Genomic DNA, 14,659 nt, shown 5'->3' with positions numbered 1-14,659 from the left:
GAAGAAACTGTTTACCTTTAATGTGAACATCACTAATTCGTTACGTAGGTTTCACTTCCAATGAACTAATCAATTATGACTTTATTGGGCTATTTCACCTACCTAAAGGCCCTAACCTAAGTTCGTTTATCCTGCCCTGAATTTACATTTGCATTACTATTTGGATCACCTGTCTACAGGTAGCATGATGTACAGCTAGTAAAAACGTCATTGAGCTTTGTTTTAAATTGTGTAAACCTATACTGTTTAATAGCACGGCTCTGTTTTACTACGATATTAAACGCACAGGTGTTTTGGTAGTAAGTGAATAAAGCAACAGTGTGGATGCTGCTCGGTGCGGCTGTTGCTGGGAGCTCCGGCCAATCAAAGCCGCAGCGCTGCCATACAAGTACTTTGGGGGCTGGAGAAGCATGACATCATGCACAGCCCCGTCCCTCCCTGCGAAAACAAAGAGTAAAACATCTTTATTTCACTACTCCAAACAACAGTCGACGACACAGCGTCTGCACTGTGATACCCCGCGGGCCCGTCCTTAAAACCCACCTGGGATCTGGCCCTGGTGCTCCGGCGTGTGCAGCGGAGTCTGGGAGGGGCATCCGTCCGCACGTCCGGGTAATGGCGGATGGGGAAGCCACCTTGTCTGTGGATGGGACAGCAGTGATGGGGGCTTAGCAGAATAACATCCCACTTCTGCGTGTCTATTTTCTCTGTTTAGCTTGGTATTCAGCTCTCGCCATGGATCCAGAGAAAACGTTGACATTCTGCCTCGGGCTGAAGGCTGAGGAGGTAATGCACAGATTTCCTTTGATGCACACACACTGCCAACAGCTGGGCTTCAGTTATTGTGCAGAGCAACATGCTTTCCAAGGTCTGTGTTGTTGTTGACAAACAGTGGCCTCAACTTGTTCTGTAACCATCTGTCTTTCATGTCTTCATCTTGAGATGTGTTATCTGTTGACATGTATCGAGGACAAAGGGGGCATTTTTTTTGCACCACTGCAGCAAATGTTTGGTTTCCAGTAAAGTCTGTCAGGTCTGGCTTTAATTTGGTTGTTTGTGCTCAATGTTAAGGTTTACTGTGAGAGCTCTAGGTAATGCATAACATTGGATAATAGGTTTTTAGAAGCATGGGTCCTCTAACGCACAACTGATGTCCTGACAGATATACTGTACTAACATGTCCTGTAAGGTCATTATCTCTAAACTAAGAGCTACCACAGAATTTCACTTTTTCTTGGAAAACTATAGGAAAGTTATGAGTTGGATATTTATGATTTCAATAGCAGGTTGTAACTTGTTGATAAGACCGCAGTTAGATTTCAAGTTAATTTCTTGTTTCAAACGGAATAGCATATTACATCTGCCGTAATGCACCAAAGATTTCTTTTTAATTTATGCATGTCATTGAAAGAGCTTTGTCTGCCAAACTCTTGTAGCCTCATACATCTATGTACAGCTGCTTGTCCAGCACAAGAACAGCACCATGCTGAATCAGGACACTGCTGGCTCCACACTGAGGATGATGTTTCCTTCTTTCAAGTCTGTTGTTGTCGGAAAACGTGTAGGCTTACACAGCTGTATTTATTACAACAACATGAAACCTTAATTGGTTTACATCTATTTGAAGGATTTCAAGAAATCTGCTGTATGTTAAGCCAGTGTGCCATATAACAACATATTGATAACATCTGACAATAAAAGTCCTGTGGGGAGATTTTGTTATGCTTGCTTTAATGTCATTGTTAATATTAAGTACAGTATTGCCTCAGCATAAGATTTCACCAAGGAAGAGTGCAGTGGTTATCTTTATTGCATTTAGTCTGACAATAAAAGTGAAAATCTTAAAACATGATGATTAAAATGGTTTGCCTGAAGTCCCTTTACCTCACCTTAATCGCATCTTATTTCATGGCATCGTGTTCATGACAAAATTACGTAATGGCATGTTTTATTTGCATGTTCACAATTTACTGTGACTTGACTTAAGGCCATTTTACAGAACTTTGAATGTTTTCTTCTATCCTGCAGCCTTTAGCAGTGCTTCTCCATTCGATCTCCCCTCACTCATGATTTGTGGGTTTTCAGGTGTCAGGAAAAGGCTGACAGGTTTTAAGTCATTTAGTGAAGGTTTGTATGTGTGTGTGTGGTGGTACTATGGTAAACCTTGGGACCCCAGGGGTGGAAATAATTTGTGGTGAGTCTGTGGTCTCTGGGGAAGTCTGAATTATCACTTCACACCCGTGTGCGTGTACTCTGTGCCGTGCGGTGGATTTACCACAGGAACTCTGCTCCCTTCTGAAACCCTCTTGACTCTGACTTGCATAACCGTACAAAAGCTTACGTATGAACCTCCTGAGGTTATGTTTGACAGGCAAATATCCAGCATGACTTCTCTGCTGGCCTATGCAGATAGACACATTTTGCAGGATATCTTATTTATCTATGATTAGTTTTAGTAAAGTTAATACAAAAAATAGCTCTTGTTGAACAGTTGATTGTCAGTAGGGATGTCATTGATAAACCTGAACTCTGGTATTTATCAGACCTCAATACTTGTTTGGTATCCTCTAAAATGTGTCTGCAGCACATAATATTTAAAATCCCCAAGTAGCCAATCCAAAGTTTGTATGCTTTGATCATATTGTGTGTTGTTTAAATGGTAATTTTTAGAATATGTCATGAAGGAAGGTTATTGTCAGTGCTTGTACAACCAGCTTGGAGCCCTTTGGCTTATAGTGCTACAAAGTTAAATTAGTTTGAAAGAATATAATGTATCTCTCAAAGAAAGAAATCAACTAAATGGTATTTAGGTAAAAAACCTAAATACTGTATTGCTAGTATCGGAAATCGTACCCAGCTATAGATGCACTGCCTGTGAACATCATGTGTTCATGGTCACATGTCGCTGCCAGCATCCACATCACTTTCCTGCAGAAGAATCCTTGTCAGTTTGTCTCATGCTCCACCTTCATGTCCTTGCTCTTTCACCAGTGTGATTCGAAGATATGTCATGCATTTTATATAAACCTGTAGATGCACAGGTGTTGCTGATGCATATGAACAGTTGTATATGATGTATTTGATCAAATGTCATTATCTCTAGGCTAACTAACGGCTACTATTGTCATTTAAACAGCCTCAGGGTAGAATGTGGAGTTAGCTGCGTGTCACATTTGGCTCATTTTCATTTTGCACTTTGTAAAAAGACAATAGTTGTAACTCAGAACCTGTGGCACGAATTGCACTGGGCGAATGCACATATGCTATTTATTTCCTTTGTAGATAGTATGCAGACTCAGTCAATATATGTTTATTCACTCGTTTTCCTAAAGGTAGGTCAGCCTGTGTGATTTTTTTTTTATAGGTGTCATTGCCTGAGATGCTACATCTGTCAAAAATACCCTCACGAGGCAAACTGATACTCTTTTAAAAGGACCAGATGCTTCATATAGTATGTGACTGGTTTTAGTGTAAGAATGCTTTGTCAATCAACATTTTAATAACTTATTTATCATGCTTTTATCAAGTCTTTTGTTTGTTTTGCTTTTAAATACATGAATATCTTTGGGCCTCTATGTTTTTGCAAATTGAACATTTCACCTTGGGCCTCAATTTTCTGACATATTTTAGACTAAACGCTGGATTTGAATGGTCACAGTTTTAGAGCTGTAGCTATTGCATGTATGTGTGTGTGTGTTTGAAAGAGAAAGGGAGAGTGTCTGGGAATTGGTGCCATCTGTCTGCTACCTCGGCCCACAGAGGAGAAATAGGTTTTGTTAAAAAGCCATTGACCTTCCCGGCTCCTTGAGGAGCCGAGTGTTGGGTAACCTGCGGATGGAAACTGCTTTTAGTGGCCTTTTTTTCATGCCTGAGTACTAGAATGACAGCACAATATATGGGTTGTTTGTGCCCTTGTCGGTAATCATACAGTGCCATACTTCGTATATTTCTTTGCCGTTTACATCATATTATTCCTCTCTGTTTGTCTCCTTTTTAACCATTGTCTCTCTGCCTTTTTCCAGATGACCATGTCCCTGCAGGGCCTGGATGGGACTGAAGCTGCTACGGTAGGGAGCGTGACCTTCAACCACTAAACATTTCATACACTAGATAATATAAAACATTGTCCACACATGAGTAAAAAAAGCCTCCAAGCGTAACCACAGTGGTTGCTATGGCAAATAATAATAATTTGTTAGCACTTCTCAGCCTCATATGTGGTAACTATGTACATAACAGATATAGCAACCAACCTGTTCTTGCAGCATTATTACTGTCGCGTCTGAGCTCCTCTAGACTCTTCTCGCTATGTATTGAAATGTTTTTATGATGTGTCCAAAATATAATATTGAAAGTATGGCTTCAAATCTTCTCTCTTTAGCACTGACCTGCTAATGAATAAGATGTAACGTTTAAATTCACAAAGGGCTTTCCATTTCTCTTTTTAGGTGGCTGTTTCCCAGAAGGAGCGCACAGTGAATAAGGTGTGAGGTGTTTTTTTATTAAACCACAAACTGTAGCCACCATCTTAAAGCTGCAGTAATTAATATTTCCATGCAAAAATTAATTAAATGTGTAACGTGAAAGGGGTCACTTGTAGCAAGCAGCCCATAGAGAATTATCAGCCACCATGAAGCATTCCAGAATCATATAGTCAAATCAGGCTCAGTTTCAAACTAACACAGGCAGCTTTATTCACCAATAAGCTCTGGGACCAGTATCACAAAGATATTTTAGGCTAAGTTCTTTTTTTATTCAGAATTCATTGTACCGTTGTCTTGCTTAACATACTGTAGTCCAGAAATAATCTAAAGGCTGACTATTTGTGACATCTAGTCAAAGTCTTTCTTTGTGAAACTGAAGATGCCACTGTACACTACCTGCACAGACAAAATGAGTGACTATCTTGTGAACCTAATCGAGCATTCAGCTACTTAAGGGACACATATTTCCCTTATGAGTTGGAGGCCAAAACAGAGCTATAATACAGATACAGTATAGATTGTATTGGATTTATTTATCAGTTGAACATGGTCATGAAATGAATGCTAATGTTACTCTAACACGTCGGCCACAGTTTATCAATACTATGTCAGTATATACAGCTTATTGTGCCACTGGGACATAAAAGTCAAATTGAAGAACCACCCTCTTTCAACTCCCTCTCGTGGTCTTCATGAGGAGATGGAGTTTTCTCAGTAGTCACAACGATGGCTTGATTGTCATAATTTGACTTAAGTATGGACATTTGGGTTAGGCGATAGCGTGGTCATATAAAGGTGAGATTGAAACCCCTGTGTCCGTTTTAAAGATGGTGTAAGATGTTAATGGCCTCCTGTTCTGTCCTGACCTTATCTTCTGGTTAAAAGCCTTGAAAAAAAGAAGCGGATTTCAGGTCAACAGTCATATTACATTTGCATGGTTTGAAAGGTCCCTGCGCTCATACTTTTCAAAAGGAAACCATAGTCACACCAACTATTGAACTTTAGCAGAAACATCATTTTCTCTGTGGTGATGCTTTGTTTTGTCCACTAGGTGGTGAAGCATCACGGGGGCTCAGGTAGCCAGCCTGGTGTCAGCCCCAAGTACTGTCCAGGGGTCAACAACAACAACCCCGGCTACCTGTGTGAGACGGGGCACTGCTGCGGAGAGACGGGATGCTGCACCTACTATTATGAACTCTGGTGTGAGTCACCTGACTTTACTTCTTCTCTACTGTGTTACTGTAACAAGGTCATGAGGCCAAGGCTGCGCTCTGTCACATGTATTATTCAGTCCTGCCAGGATGTGTTCGGTGAACTGCACACAAAACAATCAGATTTTACTCACATTTCCATTACATTCTTCAACATATACCTGGTAATTGGATTTATGGAGCATTGAATGGATTTATCAAACCAGCATATCCAGACAAAATGTAAATTAAATAATCCGACGTAATAAATGTTGTGCATTTAATGTTATGAATTTATGTTCAAATGAATTCAGACAGACACCATGAGTCAGTTTTAAAATGTCTAACATCTCTCTTGCAGTGATGAACTTCTATTGATATAATCGTCTTCTATAACACATTTAACCTATATCTGTCTGTTACATTCTCAATTAGGAAACATTTAGGTTTACCTAATTGATGGGCCCTTTTTGAGCTTTTCCCTTCACCCTTCACATTAACTTTAGTTGTTGTTATTGTGTCATTGGTTTAATCTTAACTTGTATCTAAAAATGCTTTCAGGGTTCAAGAAATAAACACTAGGAAGCACCAAACTACAGTGTTGGGCTTCATGTTGCAACACTCTCTAGTTTAATCTGATCATACAGTCAGATCACAGCATCAAATATTTGGAGATTTAAAGAAAAAGTTAGGGGTTAAGTAATATGATGTTGTTGAGGATTTATACTCCACTCCCCAGCTGTACGCTGATTAAAACCACTGAATTTCTAAGTGGTATGTACTTAGGAATTGTTCATTTTTTGAATATTCATATTAATTATAAATATCATGGTCAAATGAATGCAAACAAAGCAAGGAAATTCGTCTTAAATCATAAGGTTTTCTTTGCAAAGCTTACAGTAGTAATGTAAAACGTTAAAATATTTGTACGTGATGGCACAACATATCCAAAACCACCATTATTATCGCCTCTTATTTGAATAGATCTGAGATGCAATTTCAAACAACAGAACAGATGATTTGTTCCGTTCATATTGATCTTTGATTATTGTTGGGCTCCCGTTGTGTGCAGGGTTCTGGCTGCTGTGGACGATGCTGATCCTCTTCAGCTGTTTCTGTGCTTACCGCCACCGCCGAGCCAAGCTGAGGATCCAACAGCAGCAGAGACAGAGGGAGATCAACCTGATCGCCTACAACGGAGCCAGCAACTACCCTTCCTCCATGCTTGACCTCAGTAGGTTCTTTTATTCATATTATCATTATTTTTGATGGTGTATTTCTGCTGTCAGGGGAACTTCAGAGTCAGAGACTTTTAACATCAATGCTGCAAAGAAAAGTTGGAACAACATAAAGCTATTTGATTTAGATGAGCAGCGGGCCACTGGTTTTTATTATACGACCATCTAACAATATTATTTATAGTGCATTTGTTCGACAACTTGTTTCTCGAAAGTTGGGAAATAAATAATATAAAAAATGTTGGTGAGTTAGTTATGTGGGATTGACTAAAGAAAATACTGTGCCCATGTTAATGAGGAAGCATGTGAGATATTTCTCATTGGTGTGTTTTAAATAGTTTTTGGTCACTAAGGAGGTATGGACCCACAGGCAATACTTGTTAGTAAGTTACACTCGTTGTTGTGATTTATGTCAGATGCATATTAAAAACTGTCTCTCTAGTCTTGTAGCATACTTCACATTTGAGCTGATGTGTCACATTTCTTTCGTCTCAGGTTTTCTGGCATCCTTCAAGTTGCCTTCCTACGAGGAGGTGGCGGCGCAGCCCTGCACTCCTCCTCCGCCTTACAGCTCCGTCTTCGCCCTGCAGGGAGGAACCATGGGGGGTCCTAGCTCTTCCTACGCTCATTACCACCACCACCGTCACCCCTGCCCTCCCTATCTGGGCCCCGGCCCCGGTCCCAGTGGCCTGACTTCCTCCCAGAGCTCTGACAACTACACCAGCTGCTCCTGCGAGTCGTGCTCCCTCACCTCCCCCTCCAGCACCTCCTTCTCTCTCCAGGTGACAGACGAGACGTACAGCAGCCACTTCTCCACCCCCAGTGAAGCAGGGTGCGACTGCGCCGTCATGCCGAGGCTCGGGGCCAACTTCACTCCGACTTCTTCCCCGACACCTCCTTCACAAGTTCCACTTGATGTTATACCTGCCGCCGCCCCAGATGTCATACCCATACAGAGAAGGTCCCCTAACGGCAGTGAAGGGGTCCCGCTGCCAGCTCTCTCTCTCCCTCTACACTCTCGTCCTTCACACCCTTCTCGTCTGCCACTTTATCCCCTCATCCTGTTATCCTCCCTCTCTCCTGGTCAAGTCCATCCTCTTCTCTTCTCAGACCCACTTGGAGCCATTCAGAGAAGCAGAAAAGAAGAGGTCCTGCCTCGTGGTCCGCCCCCCAGACCCGCTCTGTCCCCCCCTAAACCGGCTCTCTTTGCTTCAAATGTGGCTGTTTTAACATATTACAACAACAAAAAAGAGGAGCAAAAACGAGAAGAAGAGGAAGAAGAAGAAGAGGAGGATCATTTCCGGCATCGCAGGCTAACGGGTGACTCGGGCATCGAGGTATGTCGTTGTCATGTGAAGAGAGAAGAGCAAGAGGAGGAGGAACTGCAGAAAGGGCATTTTGGGAAAGGAGGAAGAGAGGCTTTGCAGGAAGAGGAGAGGGCAGACGTGCTGCACGACAGCATGGACTGCTCCCTGAGAGCGAGGGCTGCCGTTCACTCACCGCTATCTGAAGACTGCGCTGAACAGCGAGGCCTCGTCTCCTCATCCCGCAGAATCCTCCAGAAGACGTGCGAGGCCATCATCACTGTGGAGTCCTCGTAAGCTGACAGCGAGATGTGATCCAAAAGAGAAAGAAGTGAGAGGAAAATGCTTGATAGCATCTTCATGGATCAAGACTAGTAGGTGAAAAGTCACTGAAGAAAAGTCTTGCAGGTCTTACTTTAACGGTTGGAGACGGGATGAGAAATGAAACCTCTTGTTTTCTCTGTATTTAAATGAGAAACTCCCAGAGAAGCCGACACCTGAAAACCCTTTTTTTAAGTTAATTTATTTATGGTTTAGGAAAAGGCATATCTTATTCTCTGAAGTTATGAACGAATTGCTCTTTCCCCATCTCCATTTTCACTAGTGGCTCAGTGTCATATCTCTCTGTCCCTTTACTGTTTAACATTGCTAAAAGAGAAACAACATAGAAACAACATGCCTAATAGTCAGTGGTGCCTAATAGTCAGTGGTTCCCAGCCTGGTGGTCAGGACCCCTCAAGACGTCTCCGGATAACTCGAGGTGTCTTGACGACTAACCGTGTAAGAAAGTAGAAACATATTGTTATGATAAAGAAAAAACGACATAATGCTTTATCTAATATCTTTTTTATGTGAAACTATTAACAGTTTTTTGTGCACTTCAAAGTTGTTCAATTAAACAATCGAGAGGCAAACATCTATCTTTAAAGGGCCTGCTTTAAAAGTCTTGGTGTGAAATGTGTGAGGGGTCCACACATTAATATTATTTTATTTTAAAGGGTCACACACACCACGGTTGGGAGCCGCTGCCTGATGAAGCATATTACTCAAATCATCTCAGCAGCAATGAAGAAGACTGTCTATCATCAACTTACATAGTTTTAAATTGAGGACAAATTATATTCTAGAAGTTTATGAAGTTAAGTCACTCATCAAATTATTTTCAAAAGAGCAGCTCTAATTTATTGTGTCTCTTGATCCTGTTATATAATTCACTGGATCCTATCTTTTGAAGGAGGTTCACAACTATTGAATAGTTTGAGGTATGTGGTGACCTTTTTAGTTGTAGGGTGATTTTATTTGCTTTCACCTACTTCCCTCTGTTTTAGAGGAAATAAGAAGGGAACCATTTTGACTGAATTGTGAAGTGTGTGTTTTTAAACATTGTGTCTTACGTTGCTCCCAATAGGAAAGGGGTGCCAACTTTAATTATATCGTGTGGGTGGCAAAGCTTTACAATGGTAATATATTGTTGTTTTAGACTCTTACATGATTATACTGTATAATGAACTGACTGTTTGACTTTGGATTCAATGTTGTTGAACACGTTTTCCTGGTTGGTCGTTGCCATTTTTTTGCAAGGCAACATAAATCTGATTCCTCCATGGGCGGACTGTTGGGTTTTTACGAGGCAGAAACTTTAAGCCTAGTCTCCTCACTGTTATTGAATGTAAAAGGTTATGCATCGCAACAAAAAGGAACATTTAAATTGTTTACTGATAATTTTTATAGAATGCAACTTGACTGAAAAACCTCTGGAAAAGTGTCCAAATCTGCAGCAAGGCAATACAATCTGCCAGGTGTGGGGTTTGAAATAAAGTGCCGATTGTAATGTCTGTCTGAGGCAAGAAATGATTGTGAGATATCGATGGTGTAAATGTACGAGGTAAAGGGTTTAGAGTCAGAGTAATGCCTCTTTATTTTCTGTGGCTAAAAGGTGGTCACTTCTGAGAGTTGGACTGCTTTTCTCTTAATGTATCCTGGCTGATCCTTTTTTGTATTTAAAATCATCTGTCAGTTGCACAGTGTGTAGAGAATAGCCTCACTGTGAGGTAGAAACTTGTGGTAGATACTCTTACTTGCTAGGATTGTGTGAAATTGGATGATCTTAGCAGTGGGAATAGCACAAATGTACTTTTGTAATTAATTCTCAGTGCAAAGTGTACTAAAGCATAGAACAAGATTTAGAAAGTGAGAATGTCTCCCATCACATTTTTGTATGTGTTTGTCTTGCTGTAGTCAATAGACAAATGTGTCTGTAGTTCAATGACTAGACGCCACTTCATTGTGTCCTTGGCTCAGTGCAAAGCCACCTTAAATGTCTAAAGTTGAAGGCAAAGCTTTCAACTCATTTATAGTTCTACGGAGTGAAAACATTGCCTGGGTTCGGCTCAATATTACCTTTATTTGTCACAGACAGATCTTGTTTGTATATGGAGTCTAAGGATGTTTTGGTTTGTTATGAAGGTCATTTTAACATCCTCTGATCATCTCTGTTGAAAGCTCTCCTGTGATGACTCGGAGGTGAAGGATGGTCTGACTGAGACTGTTCCCCCTCTGAACATTTCAATATGTAATCTTTCTGGCGGCTATGGTAAATGTTTCGGCTATATAGTCGGGATTTTTTTAATTTTGTGATAAGTTCAATGGGCGTTTATCAAAGTATATGGTGCCTAGATGAATATAGACTTTCTGTAAGGCATTGTTATAGTTTACTGCTGCTATGTGAGTGTATATGTGTTATGTAAATTGTAAAGTCGTACATCAAATGGGCAAAGATTTTCTAGCAGTGCTTAGCAGTCTCTTTATAAAATACACAGTACGCAGTACATGTGAGACTTGCAAAAATAGTATTTAGCAATAGTATTCACACTTTTTTCCTTACTCTAGTTAATGCTGGTTGATGGGAAATTAACTGTTGTGAAAAAGACATTTACCTCTTTATTACTGATCCGTGAGCTGTGCTGGGCAGAGGCCTGTGATTGTACATGACTCTGCATTTGAATGCCTTGGCTTAAGGTTTCTCCCAAGTGCACACTCAGATGATCTGGTTTTACATAGGCCCAGTTGTGCCTGTCGTGTATTGTCATTATATTTGGGTCACGGAGCTACGCATCTGTGTTTCTTAAAAATATAGTTGTTGACGTTATTTCCAGAGTCCCAAAAGATTAGATAAAGGTTTGAAGGCATTTCTCAAATTCAAGTCTTTTTTCCTTATCCACACAAATACGGCAGCTGCACATAGTGTATCCCCTTGCTTCATGTGTGAACGTGGACCAATATTCACATGTTTTTTTAGCTGTTACATTTTCTATATTAATGTTACTTTCTATTTTTTCTATTTTTCATAATATTATTGCATTTATTTGGCCGTGGCCCATATGCAACATCTTGTTTATTTAGAGCCCAAAGAGGTAAAGTCAGCAAAGAAATTCAAGGAAGGTGTGCCCCAATTCTCCTTTATGACAATTTTTGAGTGTCAATTTTACATAGCACAACCAAACGATGAAATATTCTGTTATGAAAATTAGAAGGAAAATAACCTTTTTATTGTACAAAAGTCGTTTTATCCAGATTGATAAAGGCATCCTTCATTGATTTTGATCAGTGTTGTTGTGTTAAATGACTTGATGGACTTATATTATTAATTTTTTTCAAACAGATGTTTAGCTCTGTGTCTCAAATGTAATTGTAAGCAAAAAGGGCCCAACCAGAGGATACTTGGACTCCAGCTCTGATTTGACATTGAAGCCAAACTGAACTGAGTTCAGTGTATATAGAACTAGTTTGTTTTATTTACCTTGTCAGCAGCTAGTATGCACAGACAAAACGCCCAAACTCTACCCTCATTGCCACTGAAGGCCAAGGCCTGATATAAGACTGTTACCTCGCTGAGTTTTGACTGCAAAGGACTGTTTACTTCAACTTATCAAGATAGTATTTACTCTATATTTGTACTGACTTTATTTTGTGATGCCGAGAATTGAAAAATTGAAATTGAAGAGCTCATGTTGGTACGGCTGAAGTGCTGTTTTGCCAGGAAAAAACAAAATATCAGTCCCTGTTAATTCAGGATTACTCAATGTTTGCCCCTGGGAAAGTGTTCTCCCCTTTTACCCCTACAGCTACAAGACAGCAGGATTTTTAGAAGTATCTTTATGTGATTGTATGTGGATTAATTCAGATAAATATTGCTACAACATGTGGTGTTCTTTGAGGGTATCCTTGTGCAATTCTACCTGCGGCTCTTCAGTGTACGCATGTGTGAGAGAGTTATCGTCGGCCGTGTTGTTGTGCTGTTTAAATCATCGTTGCTTATTATGAGGCCAAAGTCGATTGTTGCTGGTATTTGTTAACATGTCAATATAAATATCCAAACATGTTTATGTCATCATGAATATCAAGTTGATTTTGTATCTTGGTGTATAGCATAGAGATTTCTGATGCTTACTCTGATGTAAAATCAAAACTAGCAGATTCTCTCAGATCTATTTGTTTGGTTGCACATGTCCTGGGGGGTATACTGCGAAGCAGGATTTTCGCTTAGCCGGCTAAATTCAGGGAAAACTCCGGCTTTCCGGTCCTACGAAGCTGGTTCTCTTTTTAGCAAGCTAGATCTCCATGGTAATATATGCTAAGCAGCTAACCTGGTCGGGACCAGGTTAGGTTGCAGGCTAAGAGCTCAACTCAGTGAAAGCACCGCCTGCTGACCAATCAGAGCTCAGTGTGTGGAGTTTAAAGCGATCAAGTCATATTACAGGAGAAAGGAAATACAGAAAAACTGCCGTCGCAGGAAAGACGGCCGGCAAAAATCACCGACTGTGTGAACGTGAACATTAATAGAATATCACCTCCATCTTCAGAGCAATCTGACTATTATAACATTAGCGTTAAGAAAGCTTACTTAAATATCGGCCACAACATAAGTAACCGGATCAGAGTACATTAAGTACAGTCCGCGGCATATCACTTCATAATGTATCATATCTCTCCTTATCTGAGTCAGCTGAGCCGTATCTGGCCGTGCAACACTCACAGTGTCACATACTGTATGCAGAAGTATTATTTTAAGCAACACATAAGTTGACGAAACACTCGAGACAAATGTAATTGAAGTCAGATCGTGTTTTAGACGGGGCAGTGATATCATAAACCTGTTAATGTACGCATTCAAACACTTTTTCTTTTACCAGCTGTATTCACCTTGCAGGTGCAGCTATGTGGCTTTTATCCTGGATAAAGTGTTTAAGTCATGGATGTTTAAAGTTTAACTTCTTCATTTTTGACTAGTATTAAAGTTCACTTTTCATTCAGGAAGTATGACGCTGCGCTGTCAGTGCGCTTCTCCATGTTTGTGATTGGTCGAATGCTCCAGATACCACCCCTTTCATGTGAACGCGCACCTAACTAGATAGGACACGGCTGGCTTGAGCGATCCACTTGATAACCAGCGTCGTAGTACAGTTTAGCGAGAGCGCGTATGTTTTGGATTAAGCCAACCGGCTAACTCAAACATATCCAGGTTAGGTTGAACCAGGTTCGCAGTATAGGCCCCTGGTGCTGTTTTCCCCCAGAAGGCGCAGTATTTAATTTCCTTCAATTCGAGGTTTTTCAATTGATGCTCATTGGGATTCTACCTTGTTGAACACAGAAATCTGCGTTACTTTATTCAGCAAAACTTTGGATTTTGTGTCAAAATAAAAGCTTCAAAATGCTACCAAATGGATGTCTGTGGTTTTTGTAAATATATACATCGCTAGTTGTAGTTGCCTGAGGTACAAGCTGTACTCTGCTTTGAAAAAAAGCAAATGCACTGAACTTATTTCACCAGGGAAGAGCTAAAAACACCCACTTATGAGTGGCTGTACCGGTGACTAAGGATGAATCATCAAGCTGTACTTACATGGAAAACAAATCCTCTTTTCAGGAGTAACTAGAAAAAAAAGCGTTTAAAATGTGTGATCGTGTGTTGCAGGCAGCATTGTTTATCAGAGATGTCAAATGCAACATGCAGTGTGAGAACATCTGCAGTCCCTTGTTGCTAGACATAGTTGTAATATATGAAATACTGCCATACACTGTAGGCCTATGCCTATACAAGACCTGTCTGTTTGCATTGCTCTTCTCCCCCTGATGAGATGAAGTCCAAAACCTTTGTGTCCCACTAGAAAAATGAGTTATTATTACCACGGCTGTATTACTAGGCAAAGACTGCCCAAACCATAGGTGAGCACATTTCATTCTGGGCACAAATGCTCCAGAATTAAATGTATATCATATTACATATTATTGGCCTGCTTTGCATGACCTTCATTTAGCAGTCTTAATCTTTCATGTTTTTATTCCCAAATGCATTTAACCACCACATGGGATACCAACTACAGTTGCAAAGAAAGTGTACAACAAGTCTACGTACAACAACCACATCCTAGCTTGGAAAAAAG

At 40.5% G+C, this 14,659-nt stretch overlaps 1 protein-coding gene across 1 annotated transcript; it reads left to right on the top strand.

Moving 5' to 3' along the window:
• Positions 1–397: 397 nt before the first annotated feature.
• On the top strand, positions 398–13,109 carry LOC117447590 (uncharacterized). The gene is made up of 6 exons (XM_034084352.2): positions 398–786; positions 4,023–4,067; positions 4,449–4,484; positions 5,536–5,686; positions 6,747–6,908; positions 7,408–13,109. Exons 1-6 carry the CDS (start codon positions 736–738, stop codon positions 8,511–8,513), a joined length of 1,551 nt encoding a protein of 516 aa, XP_033940243.1. The 5' UTR covers positions 398–735; the 3' UTR covers positions 8,514–13,109.
• Positions 13,110–14,659: the final 1,550 nt, after the last annotated feature.

Source organism: Pseudochaenichthys georgianus, chromosome 1, assembly GCF_902827115.2.
Source record: "Pseudochaenichthys georgianus chromosome 1, fPseGeo1.2, whole genome shotgun sequence".
NCBI lineage: Eukaryota > Metazoa > Chordata > Actinopteri > Perciformes > Channichthyidae > Pseudochaenichthys > Pseudochaenichthys georgianus.
Note: the sequence above shows the minus strand (reverse complement) of the source record. Positions and strands in the feature narration are given on the sequence as shown.

Excerpts from the sequence above, each read along its gene's own strand:
- LOC117447590 (XM_034084352.2), top strand. The coding sequence starts at position 736 with ATGGATCCAGAGAAAACGTTGACATTCTGCCTCGGGCTGAAGGCTGAG. Across the intron at positions 787-4,022 it reads TCGGGCTGAAGGCTGAGGAG|ATGACCATGTCCCTGCAGGG; the intron begins GTAATGCACAGA and ends GCCTTTTTCCAG. Across the intron at positions 4,485-5,535 it reads AGGAGCGCACAGTGAATAAG|GTGGTGAAGCATCACGGGGG; the intron begins GTGTGAGGTGTT and ends TTTGTCCACTAG.